General features: G+C 42.9%; 1 protein-coding gene across 1 annotated transcript in view; it reads left to right on the top strand.

Annotated features, from left to right (window-relative positions):
• Window positions 1-20,749, top strand: part of RPF2 (ribosome production factor 2 homolog) — a 651,328-nt gene that overhangs the window by 72,541 nt on the left and 558,038 nt on the right. Inside the window, exon 3 of the mRNA XM_044062732.1 lies at window positions 14,395-14,432. Within this exon, the coding sequence (XP_043918667.1) occupies window positions 14,395-14,432 (38 nt within the window). The remainder of the gene's footprint in view (window positions 1-14,394; window positions 14,433-20,749) is intronic.

The following is a 20,749-nucleotide window of genomic DNA, read 5'->3' as shown; positions in this document are numbered from 1 at the left end:
AAGAGTGGCCAGAAATGGCCATGGTACGGATCCTGGAAACTATCACTCCATAAGCCTGACTGGGTTGGTCTGCAACGCTATGGAATGGATGATCATGGACGTCATAAACAAAGATATTTGTGGACCTACAGACACTGGATCCTCCCCAGTTCGGCTTTGTTAAGGGCCGATCCTGCCTCTTAAACCTGGTTGATTTCTTTGAAACAGTCACCAAGGCCATTGATGAGGGGAAGGTGGTCCACACAGCCTACCTGGACCTCGCAAAAGCCTTTGATACAATACCCCACTCGGGCATTATAGATAAGCTCACCAGCTTAAATATAAACTCCTATGTCACTAGATGGATTGCAAACTGGCTCAAGGACAGAACCCACATGGTTAGAATTGCTGGAGCCATGTCAGACTCCAAACCAGTCACAAGTGGTGTCCCACAAGGCTCAGTCCTGGGACCTCTCTTGTTCGGTATATATTTCTCAGAGGTACAGGCCAACACGGAAGGACTGTGGCTGACAAAGTTTGCAGATGATTGCAAACTGGGCGTCATAATCGACTCTCCAGCCGACACAAGCATCCTCCAAAAGGGCCTCATAGAAACAGACAACTGGTGCCAGAGCCATGGCCTCAAGCTAAATGCCAAAAAGTGTATAGTCATCCCCTTTGGCAAAAAAGTGCCCACAAATTACCACATAGGTGGTAATCCATTAAGTAATCCATTAAGTACAGAAGTAATTGGGGACCTGGGGACCTAAGTTGATAGCAGTCTCTCATTTGACAACCGCGTGGCCAAAGTGGTTAGAAAAACATTTTATATAGCCCACCTAATCATGAAGGGATTCACATCTAGATCAGGGGAGGTCATCGTGCCTCTTTACTCATCCCTCATCAGGCCTGTAATTGAGTACAATGCCCCTTTTGGGATGTACCTTACCAGACACCTGCAGCAACTGGAAAGACCCCAAAAGTACCTCACCAAGAGGATCAAAGGGCTCAAACAGATGCCATATGCTGCCCGGTTAAAGAAACTCCAGCTCTACTCTGGCATACCGCCTGCTCAGAGGCGATCTGTGCCTGACGTATAAAGCCATGACCAACCCGGAATTAATGGACATGCTGCACCTCAGAAAATCCAAATCCCATCGAGCTACGCTTCGAGACTTGAACCTCAGCACTGAAATAAATAGGACATGCTGGAGGGACAGATTCATAACCCAGAGGCTCCCTTCACTCTGGAATAAAATCCCAGTCCAGGTTAGGCAGAGTCCCTCATTTCCTCTCTTCAAGAGGAATCTTGATGAGTGGATGGGAGATCGTAGGTTTACCCCGGGTATCACTTCTTTGTCACTTTTAGACAGAGGCACAGTATACTAACCTCGAAAATGGGCATAGCAAAATAAATTTAAAATGGGTGGCGAAAGCCAAACACATTCTGGCTAGGCTTATAAAATGCCCTAGGGCAGATAGCCTAGTATGAACCTATGTACCTATGAAATAAGGTCCCCTGACTCACCACAAACAATTTAAGCTAGCAGCCAAATACCGCTTTAAAAAACACTGCTCCTGTCATTGTACTCACCCTCCTTGATTTATTACCTACCTTTTATAGTACAGTCAAACTAGTTTACTAAAACTTACCATTAACGACTTCATCGTTTGCTTCCTATGCAACCTCCAAAGCTTCTTCATTACTCAGCTCCCTGAAATTCTTGTGTAACCTTTTAAGTTTCTGCTACTCTGCATACAAAACCTTATATTTACTCAACTCTTTTTCTAAACCAAAACATACAACTTGTACTACTTTCTCCTTTTTGTTTATAGTACTGTTATTAGTCAACAACATACATGTATGTAGCTTACGTATTTTAACTACCAAAATTCTATATTGCTATTTTTATTGAAATGTATCTGTATTGCTATTTTTTTTGCATTTTATATCTTTGGAGCTTTTCTCCTTAGGCCTCCGGTGAAAGTGCTATAGCTCAGCCAGACACTCCCGGTCAACAAATGTAAAGTAAATAAATAAAACTCTATCCTTAAGAAATACATTAAAACTCTAACCAAAAGTTAAATAAAAGGCAGAAATTAGTGTCTGTGTTAGTAAGCCCTTTTCTATGAATCCAAGCTGCTGAAGATGCAAGTCCTAACTCCTGTGCCAACCGTATCTCTCCATTCCAAATTTTGTTGGACATCCTAAACCTTATATCCTCTACTGCCACACAAAAAAGTTTTAAGATTTAAAAAAAAAATACTAACTGACCATAAAAGAAAAAAGAACTAGCCTGCCATCGCTGTATAACACCTTTGTGAAAGGAGCTTTGTTGCCTACTTTCTTTTCTGCTGTGCAGCGATACTGACTGGGAAGATGTTGCATGATAGATCTAACTTTACCATTTCATAGATGCTGACTGAGGTGGTCCCCCTAGTAGTGAGGATGACTCTTCATGAGGAGTGTGACAAGGATATTTTTGGTGATGGCTTTAAAAGTTAGCAGGAGTTTTTGATGTATAACTGGGGAGACCTTCCAGAGAAGGTGAAGTACATAATGAAAATGTTAGTCACAGAGCAGCACCATATGCATTTTAGTGAGGCCCTAATAGATGTAGCTTGTCTAATGCAACAAAAGACATTATTTGTTGAACAGTTAGAGCTGAGTCAGAGTACTCCCCAATCAGTTGACATAGGGGCTTAAAGTTATGAGCTGTAGTTTCTGTGGTAAGGGGTTTGATTCCTTCAGCTCTCATTTTCCTTATTTGTGACCTTGAGCAATTCACTTCGCTAGATTTTGCTCCTTGATTTCCCCCTAAAAAGGGTTGGTGTTCAGTGGGGCCTACCTGGTTAACAAGTGAGCGTTATTATTGCTGTCATCATTATCATCAATGTTGATTGATGATGATAATGAAAAACTGATACTTAGCATGTTGTTACTTTTATTATTAATGATTATCTTCGTATTTCACCATTGCAGTCATTACATTTGGGAAATCTGCTGGTAGGTTGCCCTCAGTCAGCCTGATTAGCAAAGTCTTGGGTCCTGCATCGGTTGCTGTCCCTTCTTCCATGACGTCAAGTCGTCAGGGGTATAAAACATGCAGCTGAAGCCATTTTCATCAGTCTTTCTTGCCACGTGGTGCCCGAAGCAGAAGCAGTTCGCAAGTGCCAGTTGGCCAACTCCTGAAATTGTCGATGTTCTTCGTCTTCCATTGCTGCAGTCCTGACTATTGGGTATAGTCCGCGTCCCAGTCGGCCCGAATACCAGAGGCTGGCGTCGGTCAGGCGCGGGTCGATGCAGAAGCAGTTTTGCGAGTGCAGGTTTGAAATATTTCCGAGCAGGTTTCAGACCGAAACAGAGTTGGCTAAGTACCCGTTGGGAACATTTTGGTTTTTCTTGCCTCAGTATTTTAGATGTCAGAAAAAGTGAATAACTGTATTTCTTGTGGGAAACAGATACCTCATAGGGATTATCCTTGTTTAGCGTTGTTGGTTGCCGCTCTTGTGCTAGGTTTAACAAGCACTATTAAGAGGAGGTTAGACTGTGCCAGGTTAGTGTTTATTATAAAATGGATGCTCCGGTTGAGGAAACCCGGGTCCCGGACGTCGGTTCTTTGGAAACTCAGTGGAGCGGAGGTTTTGCCAGGAGTTTCCATGGAGTCCCAGGCAGAAACTATACTCTTACAGGATGTGCCTTCTCAGGAGGTAGGCCAGGCTGGTGACTGTTCTTCCCTCTCTTCCCAAGGTAGTTAGGGCCTCTCCTTCTGTTGCCAAAACAGCTTCAGTGGGAGCTTCTCCTACCATTTCAGGTTCTGTACCTAAGAAACATATGCTTAAGATGGCAGAAGATTTGATTACTATGATCAGGGTTCTATGCCCCGCCTGATAAGAGGCCTAGGGTGGAATCTGAGTTTGAGAGTTTTGAACAGTGTTCTGAGGCTTCAGAATCTTCTGTGGAAGATTTGCAGGAGTATCCTACCTATTCTGATTCTGATGTGGATGATTCCACTCCTACAGCGTCTCCACCTGAGGATTTCTCATTTTCAGAGACTTTGCATTCCATGAGGGAGCACTTTAAATGGGAAGGCCAGGATTACTCTGACTCAGGAAAAGGCTTAGGGAGTTCTTGTTTTACCTCAACATAGGCCTTTAGCTATTCCTCCTGTGTTGAATGTGGTGGAAGATGTTTTTGCAGAGGCTTCCCTGAACCCTGACTCTTTGCCTCCTGCTCCTGTTAAGCCTGATAGGTATTTTAGGGTGCCGAAGCTCATAAATATTTGTTTAAGAGTCCTAGAGGCGGACCCAGAAACTATTTCCCAGGGGCCTAAGGGTGTAAAAGCTTCTGTGGTTAAAAATCCTGTCCCCACTGATAATTGGATAGGTGGGGAAAGAAAGTGTATACTTCTTCCACTCTGAGCTTTGAATTGTCAGTTTCACATGTTAAAATATCAGAATTACCTTCTTTCTGAAATCTAAGGTGGATGCTTTGGCGGAAGGTATTGAGTGTAAAGAGTTGCTGGATTTGGTTCATGTGTCCGAACAAGTGGGTAAGCATTCTTTGCAATGTGGTTTTGATGCTGTACAGGCCTCCTCGAGGGTGGCTGCTACCAGCTCTGTTCGCATGCCTGGTTGAAGGATCAGAATTTAGCTGAGCATGTTAAGACAAGGATTTTGGATGCTCCTTTACAGTCTGATGTGTTGTTTGGTTCGCCTGTGGAAGCTGTTTTAAAGAAAATGGAGGACAAAGCTAAGTCTATGCAAACTGTTAAAGATTTTTGCAGGTGCAGCCAGTTTAGTAGAAATTGGCCTGCTAAGGGGTGGACATATCCTGCTTATGATTCTCAGTCTAGGGGTAGGTCTAGGCGTGGTAGGCTCAAAGTTCTTTTAGGCCTAGAACAGGAGTTCACCTGCTCAGACTTCTGGTGAGGGCAGGGGTCAGTCCTTTCGTAAACAGACCCAATGACCTGTTTTTCAGCTGCCAGCAGATTCCGTCTGGCAGCTCCTTTGAGGAAGACTGTCTCTTTTCAAAGAAAATTGGGATTTAATTACTCAAGACAAATGGGTGTTGGATATCATTCGTTACAGATTTTATTTCCATACAATGCCCCTTTCAAAGGCATGCCAGGCGTTCCTCCTCTACAAAGAAAAGAGGCTCACAAGCAAGTTTACAGTTACTTCACATAGGGGCCATTCAGCCAGTCCCTGTGTCAGAGATTATTCTCGCCTGTTCCTTGTACCGAGACCAATTTTGGATTTATCTCTCCTCAACACGTTTTGGACATTCCCAAGTTCAAGATGTTGGCGTTACAACAGCTTTTACCTCTGCTGGGCAAAAGATCACTGGATGGTAACTTTAGATCTCAAGGAAGCTTACCTTCATGTGCCTATAAGGCTAAGTTGCAGAAAGTATCTGCGGTTTCGAGCTGGAAATTCTCATTATCAGTTCTCTGCATTCCCCTTTGCCTTATCTACTCCCAGAGTATTCACAAAGGTTCTGGCTCAGTGATAGCTTACTTCAGGCTTCAAGGAATTCAAATCTACCCTTACTTGGGCGACTGCCTGATTCTGGCTCAAGAAAAGGAAGACCTTCTACAGCATCTGGAACATGTTATAGCAGTGCTAAGATGCCTAGGGTATTCTGTGAGCGAAATAAAGTCCAGTCTAGTACCCTCTCAAGACATGTGCTTTCTGGGTGTAAGACTGAATACAGCAGCCCAGATGGCCTTTTTAACCCCGGACAAACAAAAGAGTCTGTCACTTTACTTCCATCAACTATCTCATCAGTCCGTGCTGACTGCAAGGACAGTCCTTCAAGCATTAGGGTTCATGGCATCTTGTATTCTGGTGCTTCCCAATGCCAAACTGCATATGAGGAAGCTACAATGGTATCTCAAAAATGTATGGACACAGCACTGCCAGGATTTGGACACTGTCATTCAAATAATACCTTGCATTCAAAAGGAATTTTTGTGGTGGGCTCAGGAATGTCACCTAAACAAGGGACTCTCTGTGACCCGGCCAGAGGCAAGTCAGATTCTAACGACAGATGCCTCGGACATTGCTTGGGAGCTCATCTAAATGGAAAGTGGATACAAGACAAGTGGCCTGCCAGACTACAGCATCTACATATCAACATGAAGGAGATGTTAGCAGTCCAGTTTGCATTAATGGCTTTCAAGGAGTTACTTCTTCCAGGGCAGGTGTTGATTCTAACAGACAACACAACTGTCATGTGGTACATCAACAAGCAAGGGGAACACATTCTTATCCTCTATGCAGGCAAGCAATGATTTTATGGGAGACTGCTAAGCTTGCAACTAACTCTTCAGGCAAGGTTTCTGCCAGGAGCACAGAACTCCTTAGCAGATGTGTTAAGCAGACAAATCATGGATCCCCAGTGGAAACTGGATCTTCATGTATTTCAGAAACTGACAGTGTCATGGGGAACTCAGACATAGATCTGTTCGCTTCTCCAGTAATCCACCAGCTGCCAAAGTATTGCACAAAGGGGTTTCATCACACAGCTTGGAAAGTGGATGCTCTGTCTTTCAGTTGGAAAAACCTTCATGTGTATGCCTTTCCACCTCTACGCTTCTTCCAAAGGTACTGTTAAAGGTCAGAGAAGACAGACCAAGGATGATTTTGATAGCTCCAGATTGGCCTCGGCAACACTGGTACCCACTTCTCACGGAGTCTGGTAAAGAAGCCTCCATGGCCTTTACCTCTGATTCCTCATCTGTTATCTCAGAAGGACGGTCATCTGCTCAATGTCAAGCTTCACTCTCTTCATCTAACAGCCTGGCATATTCTGTGTTGAAACACAGCAGGTCTCAACTTCCTCAACAAGTTTTAAATGTGATTATGGAAGCTAGAAGGCCTAGTACTAGGAGAGTGTACAGAAAAATGGAAGAGATTTTTATTTTGGAGTACAGCAAAGAATTTGGAGATTTCAGAGCCTAATTTGAGTGTGGCTCTTCAATATCTTACTGAATTATTGGACAAAGGTTTGTCCTTCTCTTCCATAAAGATTCATGCTGCAGCAATTTCAGCTCACTATGATTGTGACCCACCTTTGTTTTCGCATCCTTTGTTCAAGCAGTTTCTTAGAGGGGCAAAGAATATAAGACCCCACGTAGAGCTCCTACTCCTGCTTGGGATCTCAATTTTGTGTTGGAAAAACTTACTCTACAACCTTTTGAGCCTGCAGCTACTGCTGAATTGAAATATTTGTCATGGAAGACTGCTTTTCTGTTGGCTATTACTTCTGCAAGAAGGGTGTCTGAGTTGCAGGCCCTTATGGCAGTAGAGCTTTTTGATTTTCCATAAGGACAGGGTATCATTACGTACTAATCCTTCGTTTATGCCTACGGTGGTTTCTAGTGTGGCTTTAAACCTAACTATTCAGTTGCCTCGTTTTTGCAGATCCTCAAAATAAAGGGAAAAGATTTTGCACACTTTAGATGTACACAGGCAATTCGTTATTATTTGAGCAGGACTAAAAATTTTAGGCAGTCTCAGCAGTTACTTGTTTCTTTTGCTTTGAGTTCACAGGGCAAGCCTGTGTCAAAACAAACTATTTCTAGGTGGATTGGCTTTTGCATTGCATTTTGTTATTCCCATCATGGCAAGGAGATTCCAGCTGGGATCAGGCCTCATTCCACTAGGGCTACTGCCACTTCAACAGCATTTCTAAGGGGGGTGGCAACTAAGGATATTCTGGAAGCAGCTACTTGGAGTTCAGTGCATACTTTCTCTAGGCATCATCACCTTCCTATATACTCTAAGACTAGGGCTGGTTTTGCCACAGCTGTTTTACAAGGCATGTTGTCAGCTCCTACTACTTTATAATTTGCCAGCCTCCCTTACCTCTGCTTTGGGATTCTACCCAATAGTCAGGACTGCAGCAATGGAAGACGAAGAACATAGTACAGTTTTGTACCTACCATAAATGTAGATGTTCGAGGATTCCATTGCTGCAGTCTCCCTCCTTCCCTCTGTGTTTAGGGGTGGTTGTGTAGGTGAGTTTACATGCTTATCTTTTTATATATATATATATATTGTTGTTGTATATATTATACATGTTTTTGGTGCAGGTTGTTTTGGGACTTGTCTTTTTGGGTCTTCTGACATCTGGGGCAAGAAAAGACTGAGGATATGTCGTCGGTCATGCGCATTAGTACCCTGACGTACTGACGTCAGTCTAATGCGCCCTGACCGACGTCAGCCTTATACTCTGGTATTCGGGCCGACTGGGACGCGGACTATACCCAATAGTCAGGACTGCAGCAATGGAATCCTCGAACATCTACATTTATGGTAGGTACAAAACTGTACTTTTTCGAGTTTCGGAACCGAAGTCTTCAACCTAAAGCCAAGTACCCCATTGGGGAAACTTTTTTTCTTGCTCCTTACCGATATCAGTAAAAGTTAATAATTGTACTACTTGTGGGAAGCCAATACCTCATAAGGATTTTCATTTGTACTGTATTCCTTGCCTAGGCCCTGACCACAACGTGCCTCGCTGTCGGTTTTGTGCTAAATTTAACCAAACGCACTATTAAGCATCAGTATATTTTTGCATCAGAATATTTGGGCTCAAGATTTAACTATCCAGAAATGTCGTCGGGTAGCAATCCAACTACCGGAATACATAAAAAAGAAATGCAAAGAAAAAGACAGGCAGACTGTCAAGGTCCAAAACCAACGACGAATCTTCTCCTAAGCCAGTCGCCGGTACGCAGTGAGGTGCTTTCGCAGCCCCTGATACCCGCTACTTTTGATTCGTAGGCTTCTACTGAGACCCATTCGGAGTCTGGTATGCCGCGAGACACTTTGAACCCATGCGGATGTATCTACCTTAGATGGGTCCGGAGCCGCTGAGCAGGCGCCAGCTTCTGAGGGTGTTTTCAGGCCTAAAGATTTGTATATTAAACAGACGCCATCTGCAAAGCCTAGGCAAAAATCGACTTCTATGTCTAAAAAAACGACACTTGGGCCACGTGCACAGGCCTCTATGCCTAAAAAAAAAACAAATGATCAAAACGGCTGAGGATTTAATTACCTTTGTCAGAGGTTCCCATCCCCCTCCTGCTAAGAGGACTAGGCAAGGCACTGACTATGAATCATCAGATCAGGTTTCTATTTCTTCTGATTCCTCTTCTGATTAGGAATTATCCATTCCACCTTATGAGGACTCTGATGCAGAAGATTCCATCCCTTCTGCCTCTCCTCCTGAGGATTTTTCTTTTGGAGAAACTTTGCATACCTTAAGGGAACACTTTCACTGGGAGAGTCAGGATTTTTCAGAATCTAAAAAAGGGATTTCCTTCTTCCTCAGCATAGGCCTTTGGCTATAACTCCTGTTTTAGACATTGTTTGTTTTCTCAGAATCAAGCATGGCTCCTTATTCCCTGCCTCTGGCTACTAGTAAGCCAGACAGATATTAGTGTTCCTGACTCCCACAAATTCCTTTTTAAAAACCCTACTGCTGACCCTGAAACCATTTCTCATGGTCCCAAGGGCGTTAAGGCTCCTACTGCTAAAAATCCTACCCCTTCTGATAGAGACTCCAGGGCACTGGATAGTTGGGGTAAGAAGGTTTACACGTCTGCAGCCTTGGCAATCAGGGCTTTAAACTGTCAATTTCATATGCTTAAATATCAGCAGCATGTCATGGGATTACTTAAACAGAAAATGATGTTGATGTCTGACTGTGTGGAAAATAGAGTTGCAGGATTTAATGCATTCAGCTGAACAGATTGGCAAGCATACTTTGCAATATGGTTTTGATTCCTTGGAGGCCTCTTACAGGGCCGCTGTAACTGGATCTGTGATAAGAAGGCATGCTTAGCTCAAGGAGTAAAATCTGCCTGTTCATGTTAAAGCAAAATTGTTGGATGATCCTTTACAACAGGACAGTCTATTTGGTAATAAGGCAGAAGACGTTTTGAAAAAAAAATGGAAGATAAAGCTAAATCTATGCAAACTGTAAAAGATTTCCTACAAGTGCAACCACCCAGGTTCAGTAGGCACTGGCCTACTAAGAATTGGTGCTTTCTAGTACGCACCAGAGCTGCTCAAGCCAAACCCAGACACTCCAAAGGTTCCATGTTTCAGTCACAAGGAACTTATAGAACAAAACAATGGGGTGTCTCCACCTCCAAATCTGGAAGTAACAAGGCACCTTCCTATGGTAAACTGTCTCAATGACTTTCCTCTGCAATCACCAAGCACTTATCTTTTGGCCGTCCCTTTGGGGGGAAAATTGGCACTTCATGCACAAAACTGGCAACTAATTACCCAGGACAAGTGGGTTTTAAATATAGTATCCCAGGGGTACAGATTTCATTTCCACACGTTGCCAATCCTAAACGGATGGCCATATCTGCCTCCAAATCAGTGGGCAGAGGTCCAGAAACAAGTTATGTCCCTTATGAATATGGGGGCTATTTAACCAGTACCAGAAAAGGAAAAGGGACAAGGTTTTTATTCAAGACTTTTCCTGGTACCCAGACAAGACAAATCATGGCATCCAATTCTGGACTTATCCATTCTAAATACATTCCTGGACATTCCAAAATTCAAGATGCTGACTCTACAACAGTTGCTGCCTATGCTAGGCAAGGATGCCTGGTTGATGACTCTAGATTTAAGAGGCTTACCTGCATATCACAATCAGGGAATCTTGAAGATACCTTCGCTTCAAAGCAGACTATTTGTATTACCAGTTCTCTGCACTACCCTTTGGCTTATCTACTGCACCCAGGGTCTTCACAAAGTGCCTGGCACCAGTAATTGCATTTTGCAGACAAAGAAACATTCAAATTTATCCTTACCTGGACGATTGTCTAATTCAGGCAGAAAACAAGGACATTCTTCTAAAACATCTGGCATTTGTAAAAAGGCTTCTAACTTGTCTAGGGTACACCATAAACAAAAAGAAATCACAACTGGTACCCTCTCAAATAATTACATTCCTGGGTGCAAGCTTGAATACAACTGCCCAGATGACTTTCCTTACGCCAGAAAAACAAATTCAATTGATGACTTACTTCAAACAAGTAGCCACAAAAAGCCACAAAAAGCCAGCTATCTGCAAGACAAATTATGCAGGCCTTTGGGTTCATGGCTTCCTGCATTCTAATAATTCCATATGCAAGACTGCATATGAGGAAACTTCAATGGTACTTTGGAGTCAACATTGTCACAGACTGGGAACAATGATTCCTATCATTCTTTGCCTGCAGCAAGAGTTCCTATGGTGGGCAGAGGACTGTCATTCATTCAACCCCCTGCCACCCAAACCCTGACTACAGACTCCTCAGATTATGCTTGGGGGGGGGTGCATCTGGCAGAGAGATGCATTCTGGGCCAATGGAGCCCAAATCAAATGCACCTACATATCAACCAGAAAGAGATGCTAGCTGTACAGAATGCTCTGACAGCCTTCAAGAACTATCTTCATCCAGGACAACTACTGATAAAGACACCACAGTCATGTGGTACATAAACAAGCAGGGGAGTACCCATTCCTACCCCCTTTGCAGCCTAGCCATGGCTTTGTGGAACACGGCCTTGACTTATCAAATACATCTACAGGCTCAATTCCTGCCAGAAAAGCAAAGTACTCTGGCAAACGAACTAAGCGGAAATCTTATGGACCCACATGAATGGAGACTGGATCCACAAATCTTCAGCATGTTGACATGTAAATGGGGGAGCCCAGACATAGTTTCAGTTGGACAAATTCTGCACAAGAATTCATCACAAAACAGCTTGAAAAGTGGATGCTCTATCCTTCAGCTGGAAGAACCTATCGGTCTATGCCTTTCCCCCTCTGCTCTCCAAGGTCTTACTAAAAGTCAGACAGGAAAAACCAAAAATGATTCTTATTGCTCCAGACTGGCCTCGCCAACACTGGTATCCACTCCTACGCAATATGTCATACCTTCCTCCGAGGTACCTGGCTCAGACACCTTATCTACTGTCTCAGCAGAACTATCAAATTCTGCACACTCATCTCCAAACTCTGAATCTTGCAGCATGGCTAATCAACTAATTTCACCAGTTACATCTCTCAGCAAACCTGTGATGGATGTCATTTTGGAGGCTAGAAGGCTTGGTACTAGAAAATTTTATGCTGACAAATGGAAAATGTATTCTGTGCCTGGAACCAAGCACAAGGAATAAGCACAGCAATGCCCAATATTCCTCAGATTCTGCAATGTTTAACTGAGATGCTTCACAAGGGCCTATCTTTTTCTTCCATCAAAATCCATGCCTCTGCCATTTCAGCTCATTACAACACAGAGCCTCCCCTCTTTTCTCATACCCTGCTAAAGCAGTACCTCAGAGGGGCCATAAATTTAAGACCTCCCAGGAGAGCACCAGCTCCTGCATAGGACCTCAATTTTGTGTTGGAAAAACTCTCTCTACCTCCTTTTGAGCCAGCTGCTACTGAATACCTAAGTTTTCTCTCTTGGAAGACCGCTTTTCTTTTAGCAGTCATTTCAGCTAGAAGGATTTCAGAACTACAGGCTCTCATGGCAGTGGAGCCTTTTATTATATGGACAGGGTGGCTCTCAGGACTAACCCATCCTTTATGCCTAAAGTGGTATCTAGTGTGGCTCTTAATAAGACCATTCATCTGCCAACCTTCTTCCCAAATCCACAGAACAAGGGTGAGCAGATTCTGCATTCATTGGATGTACACAGACTACTAAGATTCTACTTAAACAGGACAAAATCTCTAAGAAAATCTGAGCAACTACTGGAGGCATTTGCTGCAGGGGCAGAATGGAAGGCTATTTCAAAGCAGACTATTTCAAAATGGATAAGCCATTGTATTCGTTTCTGCTACATGCACCATGGTAAACCTGCCTCCAAGGGGATCAGATCCCATTCCACCAGGGCTGCATCTACTTCTGCAGCCTTTCTCAGAAGGGTTCCTTCCAAAGACATTCTAGAAGCTGCTACCTGGAGCTCAGTTCATACGTTCACCAAACATTACCATTTACCTCTCTTCTATAAATCCAGAGCAGGCTTTGCCACTGCTGTCCTGCAGGGCCTTATAGCTGCTCCCAATGCTGTATAACTCCATCCTCCCAACCATAGCTTTGGGATTCTACCCAAATGTAATGACTGCAACAGTGAAACGCGAAGAACATAGTACAGTTGTGTACACTTACCATAAATGTAGATGTTCGAGTGTATTCACTGTTGCAGTCCTGGTTACCAACCCTCCATCCCCTATTTTTATCTTACTATACCTCTTCCTGCTTTTTCTATGCTTAAAAAGCCTTTTTGGTGTATTTGCTTTTATTTGGAGGTAAATTTTTTGTGTTCTAAATTGCATGCGCATAGATATATTTAAATATATATATATATATATAATATATATATATATATATATATATATATATATATATATATATATATATATATATATATATATTGCTCCCCATTTGGGGGGCAATAAATACTAATGAAAATGGTGTTGGCTGCATGTTTTATACCCCTGATGACCTGACGTCATGGAAGAAGGGACAGCAACTGACACAGGATCCGAGACGCTGTTAATCAGGCCGACTGAGGGCAACCTGCCAGCAGATTACCCAAATGTAATGACTGCAACAGTGAATACACTCTAACGTCTACATTTTATGGTACATGTACACAACTGTACTTTGTTATTAATATTATTATTAGTATTTTTAATATTATTATTAGCGGCAAAAGCAGCTTCTGCCTTCCTTGGATGACATTCATTTTAGCTGAAAACAAGTGAAAGGATAAGTCTTTTCTTTTCCTTTTTTAGCCAAAGTATAAAATGTTGTGATATTATCACGTGTCTGTTTTATTTTTCTCTGTACAATCCTTGTTACAAAAATAACTTTTTTCCACCTTGTTTGTATTGCCATGTATCTTAGAGCATATTTTTACTTAGCTCAATAATTGAGGTAGAATTGCTGTAATGTATTTTACTGCCATCTCTACAGTACTAAGAACGTCATCTCACAACATAATTTTTGTAATTTAATCATTGCTGATTTGTTTGTCACATCAGGTTAAAATTGTAAAATGGATTTAGCAGGTCTTTGGATCATGTTTATTTCTGTGCAGTTTTACAAAGGATAAATGTCACAATCTCTTGCTTCATATTGCATCGTGTGCATTTCCAGTTCATGTTCTTCCAAGTGTATTTGAGGCTGAATATATGACATTCACTGAATATTGTACGTTATCTGGCTGATGCTTTATTTATGGTGTATGGAGTAGTGTGTGTCTTTGTAAGGAAACAAGTGAAAAATGTTTTTCTCTTTGTGAGCATTAGTATCTTGGATGATGGGTGTAAAACTGCAGGACACCAATAGAGGTGCATATTAATTTGTGATTTCTTTCTCTTTTAAGTATGCTCTGAAGAAGCCGTATGCAGTCATGTACAAGAAGTGAGTACTGTCGACTTTTCTTTAAATGATTTGACATGTACAGTATAATTTGTTTCAGCTGACTGGATTTAGCAAGGAACTGAGTGACAGTTTTATCAGGTACAGGGTGAAATGTGCTCTGGATTTTTTTCACTCAAAGAATAGTAAAATTGTCCTGTGTGCTTGTTTACCTGGTGATTGTTTTGGACTACTGTTTGTGTCAAAACACGATGCATTGAACATCAAATGTCTGTCATGCATACTTGTATTCGTGTATGCCGATGAACCCTAAGGGAAGGAAGTGGCAGAGGCGAATTCTTGAGCATTTCGGTAAACCTCTTGTGCCTACACATCTTGCTCCAAGTGTGCCCACTTTGGGCTGCAAAATGCACTTTGTAACGAGTGTGCCTCAAACTGTGTGGAATGTGGATCATGGGAGATTAGATCCTTTGGGCAGTGATTCATTACAGTCAAAATAAATAAAGCAAAAATGTAAAACACTGAAGTACGATAAAAGTTGCACAGTCATTGAAAGTTATACATGCAGCCTGCTGTTGGTATTCAGCATGGCAGAAGCAATATAGTGGTATTACTTGGACCAAATGCACTTGCTTCGTTGTACGCCACTTGCCTAAACAGCAGTGAAAATGTTTTTTTCATGTCCTTTTCTGTTGCCTTTGGAGATTCAAAGGTAACTAGCCTGCTTAGCAGAGGCCTTTTTCATTCCGTGTAGGGTATATTGTCATCACCTTCACATTCACCTTTACTGTACTACATTATTTTTGAGTCACTTTATTTCTGAGGAAAACCTCAACTTCTGAGCCAAGACCGATGATTAAGACTTTACCTTATTTATTTATTTTATTTTGCATTTGTTGGTTAGGTTAGTCTGACTGAGCTTAGTGGCTCGTTTTCAGTAGAGAGCTAGGGAGAAAAGTTCCACAGTGCGATAAGATTGTGCATATAACTCCGTTTTTCTTATGTAATGTAATCAGTAAGACATTCACCATTTTTATTCCATTTGATTATAGTTTTACACTGGTAGATGATAATGATGCTATGCCATGAGTAGGGCATTAAACCAGTACAAGTGAAATACAGACATAGTTCAATATGCATGTAACCAAAAATTCCCAGATGGGGTGCGTATAGGGGGAGGATGAGTAAAGTAGGTAGAAAAGCTAAGGATAGGTTATAGGTTGGTCAAGGAAAGGGACTAGTAGGATTATACAGGAAACAAGGGGAGGTGAGCAGTTATACAGGTAGAGAGTGTAGGTCGGAGGAGAAGATGTGAACAGGGGTCATTGATGTTAAGGCAAGTAGTTTAGGGTGGATGAGTGCACTGGTAAGACCGTTTTGTTTTTAGGTGTTCTCTAGTGGCTGTTTTGAATTGATTAGGGTGTTTGAGGGATCTCATTTCTAAGGGAAGTTTGTTCCAGGATATGGCAGTTGTAATTGTAGAGGTTGCAACCAGTTTTGGTCTAGGGTTTATATATTTGTATCACATCTTGATCAGAGCTACACAGGGGTCTGGTTGGGGAATATTTAAAGATGGTAGGAGTAAGGCTAGGACAGAGAGTGCTGGTAAAGAATTGAGTGAATAATCAATAGTTGAGGGAGGAGAAGCTGGTGGGGTAATGCTATCCAGTCTAATTGTTTTAAGGAAACTTTATAAGTATGGTCAGCAGCAAATCTAGCGACCTCATTGTAGGTTGATTCGAGTTTTGTTAGGAGTGAGTGGTTCAGATTAGTAAGAATGTGACGGCTATACAGTAGACTAGGAAGAAGGTATGCTTGTGAGAGAGATGTTCATAGTGTTTTACCGTTGCAGTCCTTACACTTGGGTTATCCTGCTGGCAGGCTACCTGCAGTTGGCCTGAATTCCAAAGTCTTGGACTGGCGTCTTGCTGTCGCCTCTTCCCTGACATCAGAGCGCCAGGGGTATAAAAGATGCAGCAGACACCATTTTCTTCAGTCTTTCTTGCCGCGCGGTGCCCGAAGCAAAAACGGTTTGCAAGTGCCGGTCGGCCGACTCCTGAGATTTTCGAATTTCAGAACCGAAGTCTTCATTAAAGCTAAGTACCCTGTTGGGGAAATTCTTTTCTTGCTCCAGACCGGTGTCAGAAAAAGTTAACAATTGTATTTCTTGTGGGAAGCAAATACCTCATAAAGATTTTCACTCTTACTGTATTCCTTGCCTAGGCCCTGACCATGATGTTGCTTGTTGTCGGTTTTGTGCTAGATTTAACCAACGCACTATTAAGCGTCGGTACGATTTTGCCTTTCATTACTTCGGCCGAAGATTCAATTATACAATGCCGGCGGAACAGCAGACGACCGGAATTTATAAAAAAAACCGCAAGGATAAAGACAAGGACAGGCATCCGTGGTCCAAAACAGATGATGAGGCTTCCGCTAAGCTAGTCGTCGGTTCGCCGGTTCTCAGTGAGGTGCTTTTGCAGCCACTGACACCTGCTACCTCGGAGCCACAGGCCGCTTCAGACTCCCTCGGGGAGCAGACTGGACCTCTGGAAACTCAAGGTATTGGATCCTCGGAAATTATTCCCTCAGATGGGTCCGGAGCCGCTGTGCAGGCATCGGCTTCTGAGGGTGTTTTCAGACCTGCACAGTTGTATGTAAAGCCATCTTCAGCTTCAAAGCCAAAGACTAAAGCAGCTCTAAAGACAAAGAAATAAGTACAGCATTCTCCTGGACAGACTTACATGCCTAAAAAGCAGATGCTTAAAATGGTCGAAGACCTCAGGGGTTCCCATCCCCCTCCTGTTAAGAGACCTAGGCAAGAGACAGAATATGAATCTTCAGATCAGGTTTCCATTTCCTCTGATTCCTCCTTTGATCAGGAATACTCCTTTCCTCCCTATGAGGATTCTGATGCTGAAGAATCTATTCCTTCAGCTTCTCTCCCTGAAGATTACTCCTTTGGGGAAACCCTGCATACTATGAGGGAGCACTTTCATTTGGAGAGCCAGAATTATTCAGAATTAAGAAAAGGCTCAAAGACTTTCTTTTAATTCCTCAGCACAGGCCCCTTGCTATTCCCCCTGTTCTGGACATTGTAGATGATGCTTTTTCAGAGTCCAGCCTGTCTCCAGACTCTATACCCCCTGGACCTGTTAAACCAGACAGATACTACAGGGTTCCAGATTCCCATAAATTTCTATACAAAAACCCTGCTGCTGACCCAGAAACCATATCTCAGGGTCCTAAGGGAGTCGAGGCTTCCACTGCTAAAAACCCTGTTCCCTCTGATAGAGATTCAAGGGCACTAGATAGATGGGAGAAAAAAATTTACACTTCTGCTACTTTGGCTGTAAGGGCTTTAAATTGTCAATTTCATATGCTTAAATATCAGCAATACTTAATGTCACTGTTAAGACAGAAAATGTTGACTAACTCTGAATGTCCAGAAAACAAGGAAATGCAGGATTTATTGCATGCAGCTGAACAAGTGGGAAAGCATACTTTGCAATGTGGTTTTGATTCTTTAGAGGCCTCTTGTAGGGCCACTGTAATAGGTCCTGTGATTAGGAGGCATGCTTGGTTAACATGATCAGGCAGATTCTGTTCCTTTAAAGTAAAATTATTAGATGCTCCATTAAAGCATGCTACTTTGTTTGGCATTAAGGCAGAAGAGGTGTTGAAGAAAATGGAGGATAAAGCTAACTCTATGCAGACAGTTAAGAATTTCTTACAGGTACAGCCACCCAGATTTAGCAGGAACTGGCCTTCGAAAAATTGGTCCTTTCCAGTGTCGTGCCACACGGAGGCAGATACAGACGCCCTAGAGGCAGAACCCAGCCCCAAGGCTCATACAGGCCTAAACAATGGGGTACTTCTACCTCCAAAAGCGGAGAAGACAAATCTCAATCTTATAGGAAACAGTCCCAATGACTTTCCTCTACCAGTACCAAGCACTTATTTCTGGAGGCCCCCTTAGGGGGAAAACTAGCACTTTTTTCACAAAACTGGCACATGATCACCCAGGACAAATGGGTCTTGAATATAGTGTCTCAGGGATACAGGTTCCACTTTCACACCCTTCCAAAGGCGAAAGGCATGCCAAACCTGCCACACAATCAATGGGCAGAGGCACAAAAGCAAGTTTTATCCCTCATGGACATGAGGGCCATTCAGCAAGTACCACTACAGGAGCAGGGACAAGGATTTTACTCACGACTTTTCTTGGTACCCAGAAAGGACAAAGCCTGGAGACCAATACTGGACCTGTCTATTCTAAACACTTTTCTGGACGTTCCAAAATTCAAAATGTTGACTCTGCAGCAGCTTCTGCCCATGCTGGGCAAGAAGGCTTGGCTTGTAAACTTGTCCCAATCAGACAATCTTGCAGAAGATACCTCAGATTCATAGCTGGCTCAATGCACTACCAATTCTCTGCACTGCCCTTTAGCTCATCTACTGCGCCCAGGGTCTTCACAAAATGCCTGGCACCAGTAATTGCTTTTTGCAGACAAAGAGAAATTCAAATATATCCCTACTTGGACAACTGCCTTATTCTAGCAGAGAAAAAGGACATTCTACTAAAGCATCTGGCATTTCTAAAAAGATTGTTAATTTGCCTAGGGTACACAATAAACGAAAAGAAGTCAAAACTAGTATCCTCTCAAGAGATAATATTCCTGGGTGCATGCTTAAATACAACTGCCCAGATGGCTTATCTCACGCCAGACAAACAAAGGCAACTGACTTTTTACTTCGAAATGTTGGCAACAAAAACCCAGTTATCTGCAAGAAAAATTTTGCAGGTTTTGGGCTTCATGGCATCCTGCATTCTGTTAAGTTTCATATGCAAAACTGCATATGAGGAAACTACAATTGTATCTAAAAAGTGTTTGGACTCAACATTGCCACAACCTGGAAAAACTGATTACCCTCATTCCCTGCCTGTGGTGGGCACAGGCCTGTCACCACAACAAGGGACAGCCTTTCACTCTACCCACTGCCAGGCAGAGAATAACAACAGATGCATCAGATTATGCCTGGGGGGCCCACATGGCAGGAAAATGTATTCAGAGCACATTGCCCACAAGCCAAATGCATCTTCATATCAATCTAAAAGAAATGCTGGCTGTCCAGAATGCCCTGACAGCTTTCAAGGATCTGCTTCATTCAGGACAACTGCTGATAAAGATGGACAATACTCCAGTCATGAGGTACATAAACAAGCAGGGAGGCACGCATTCCTACCCCCTCTGAAGACTAGCCATGATTTTGTGGAACACCATTGACTTATCAAGTGCACCTGGAAGCACAATTCCTGCCAGGAAAGACAAATACTCTGGCAGACGAACTAAGCAGAAACCTCATGGATCCTCACGAGTGGAAACTAGATCCACAAATCTTCAGCACAATAACAAGGAAATGGGGATGCCTAGACATAGATCTATTTGCCTTCCCCTCACAACTGCCAACTACAGAAATTTTGTACAAGGACTTGCCACAAGTTAGCATGGAAAGTGGATGCTGTATCATTCAGCTGGAAAAACCTTACAGTATATGCCTTTCCTCCACTACCCCCCCCCCCCCAAGGTACTCCTAAAGGTCAGACAAGAGAAGCCAAAAATGATCCTGATTGCCCCAGACTGGCCACGCCAGCACTGGTACCCAATCCTAAAGAGCTTGTCTCAAAATCCAGCCTGGACATTACCTCATATTCCTCATTTACTGACCCAACAAAACGATCAGATACTGCACAGCCAACTCAGAACCCTAAATCTGGCTGCATGGCAGATAATGTAACCATTCAGAACACACCTCTCTCCAAAGCAGTTATGGATGTTATTCTGGAGGCCAGGAGGCCCAGCACCAGCACCAGAAAATCATATGCAGAAAAAATGGAAGAGATTCTGTGCTTGGAACCAGGCACACATGGAATTGACATGCTTGTACCAAATATTCCTCAGATTTTACAATACCTAACTGAGATGCTGGACAAAGGCCTATCCTTTTCATCTATTAAGTTCTATACCTCTGTAATTTCAGCTCATTGCAATACGGACCCACCTATTTTTTCACATCCACTACTAAGGCAGTACCTCAGAGGGGCCAAAAACATAAGACCCCCCCCCCCAAGAAGAGCACCAATACCTGCATGGGACCTCAGCTTTGTCGTGGGAAAACTCACGCTGCCTCCTTTTGAGCCAGCCAATACACCTGAAATAAAAGGACAAACTCAACATTTATTCCTAAGGTAGTGTCCAGTGTGGCTCTTAATCAAACAGTTCACTTGCCTACCTTTTATCCAAACCCACAGAATAAAGGGGAGAGACTTCTACATTCTTTGGACATGCACAGAAAGC

The sequence above is a fragment of the Protopterus annectens genome, chromosome 2.part1 (genome assembly GCF_019279795.1).
Source record: "Protopterus annectens isolate FY-2018-M chromosome 2.part1, PAN1.0, whole genome shotgun sequence".
NCBI lineage: Eukaryota > Metazoa > Chordata > Ceratodontiformes > Protopteridae > Protopterus > Protopterus annectens.
This window is presented reverse-complemented; position numbering and strand designations above follow the sequence as displayed.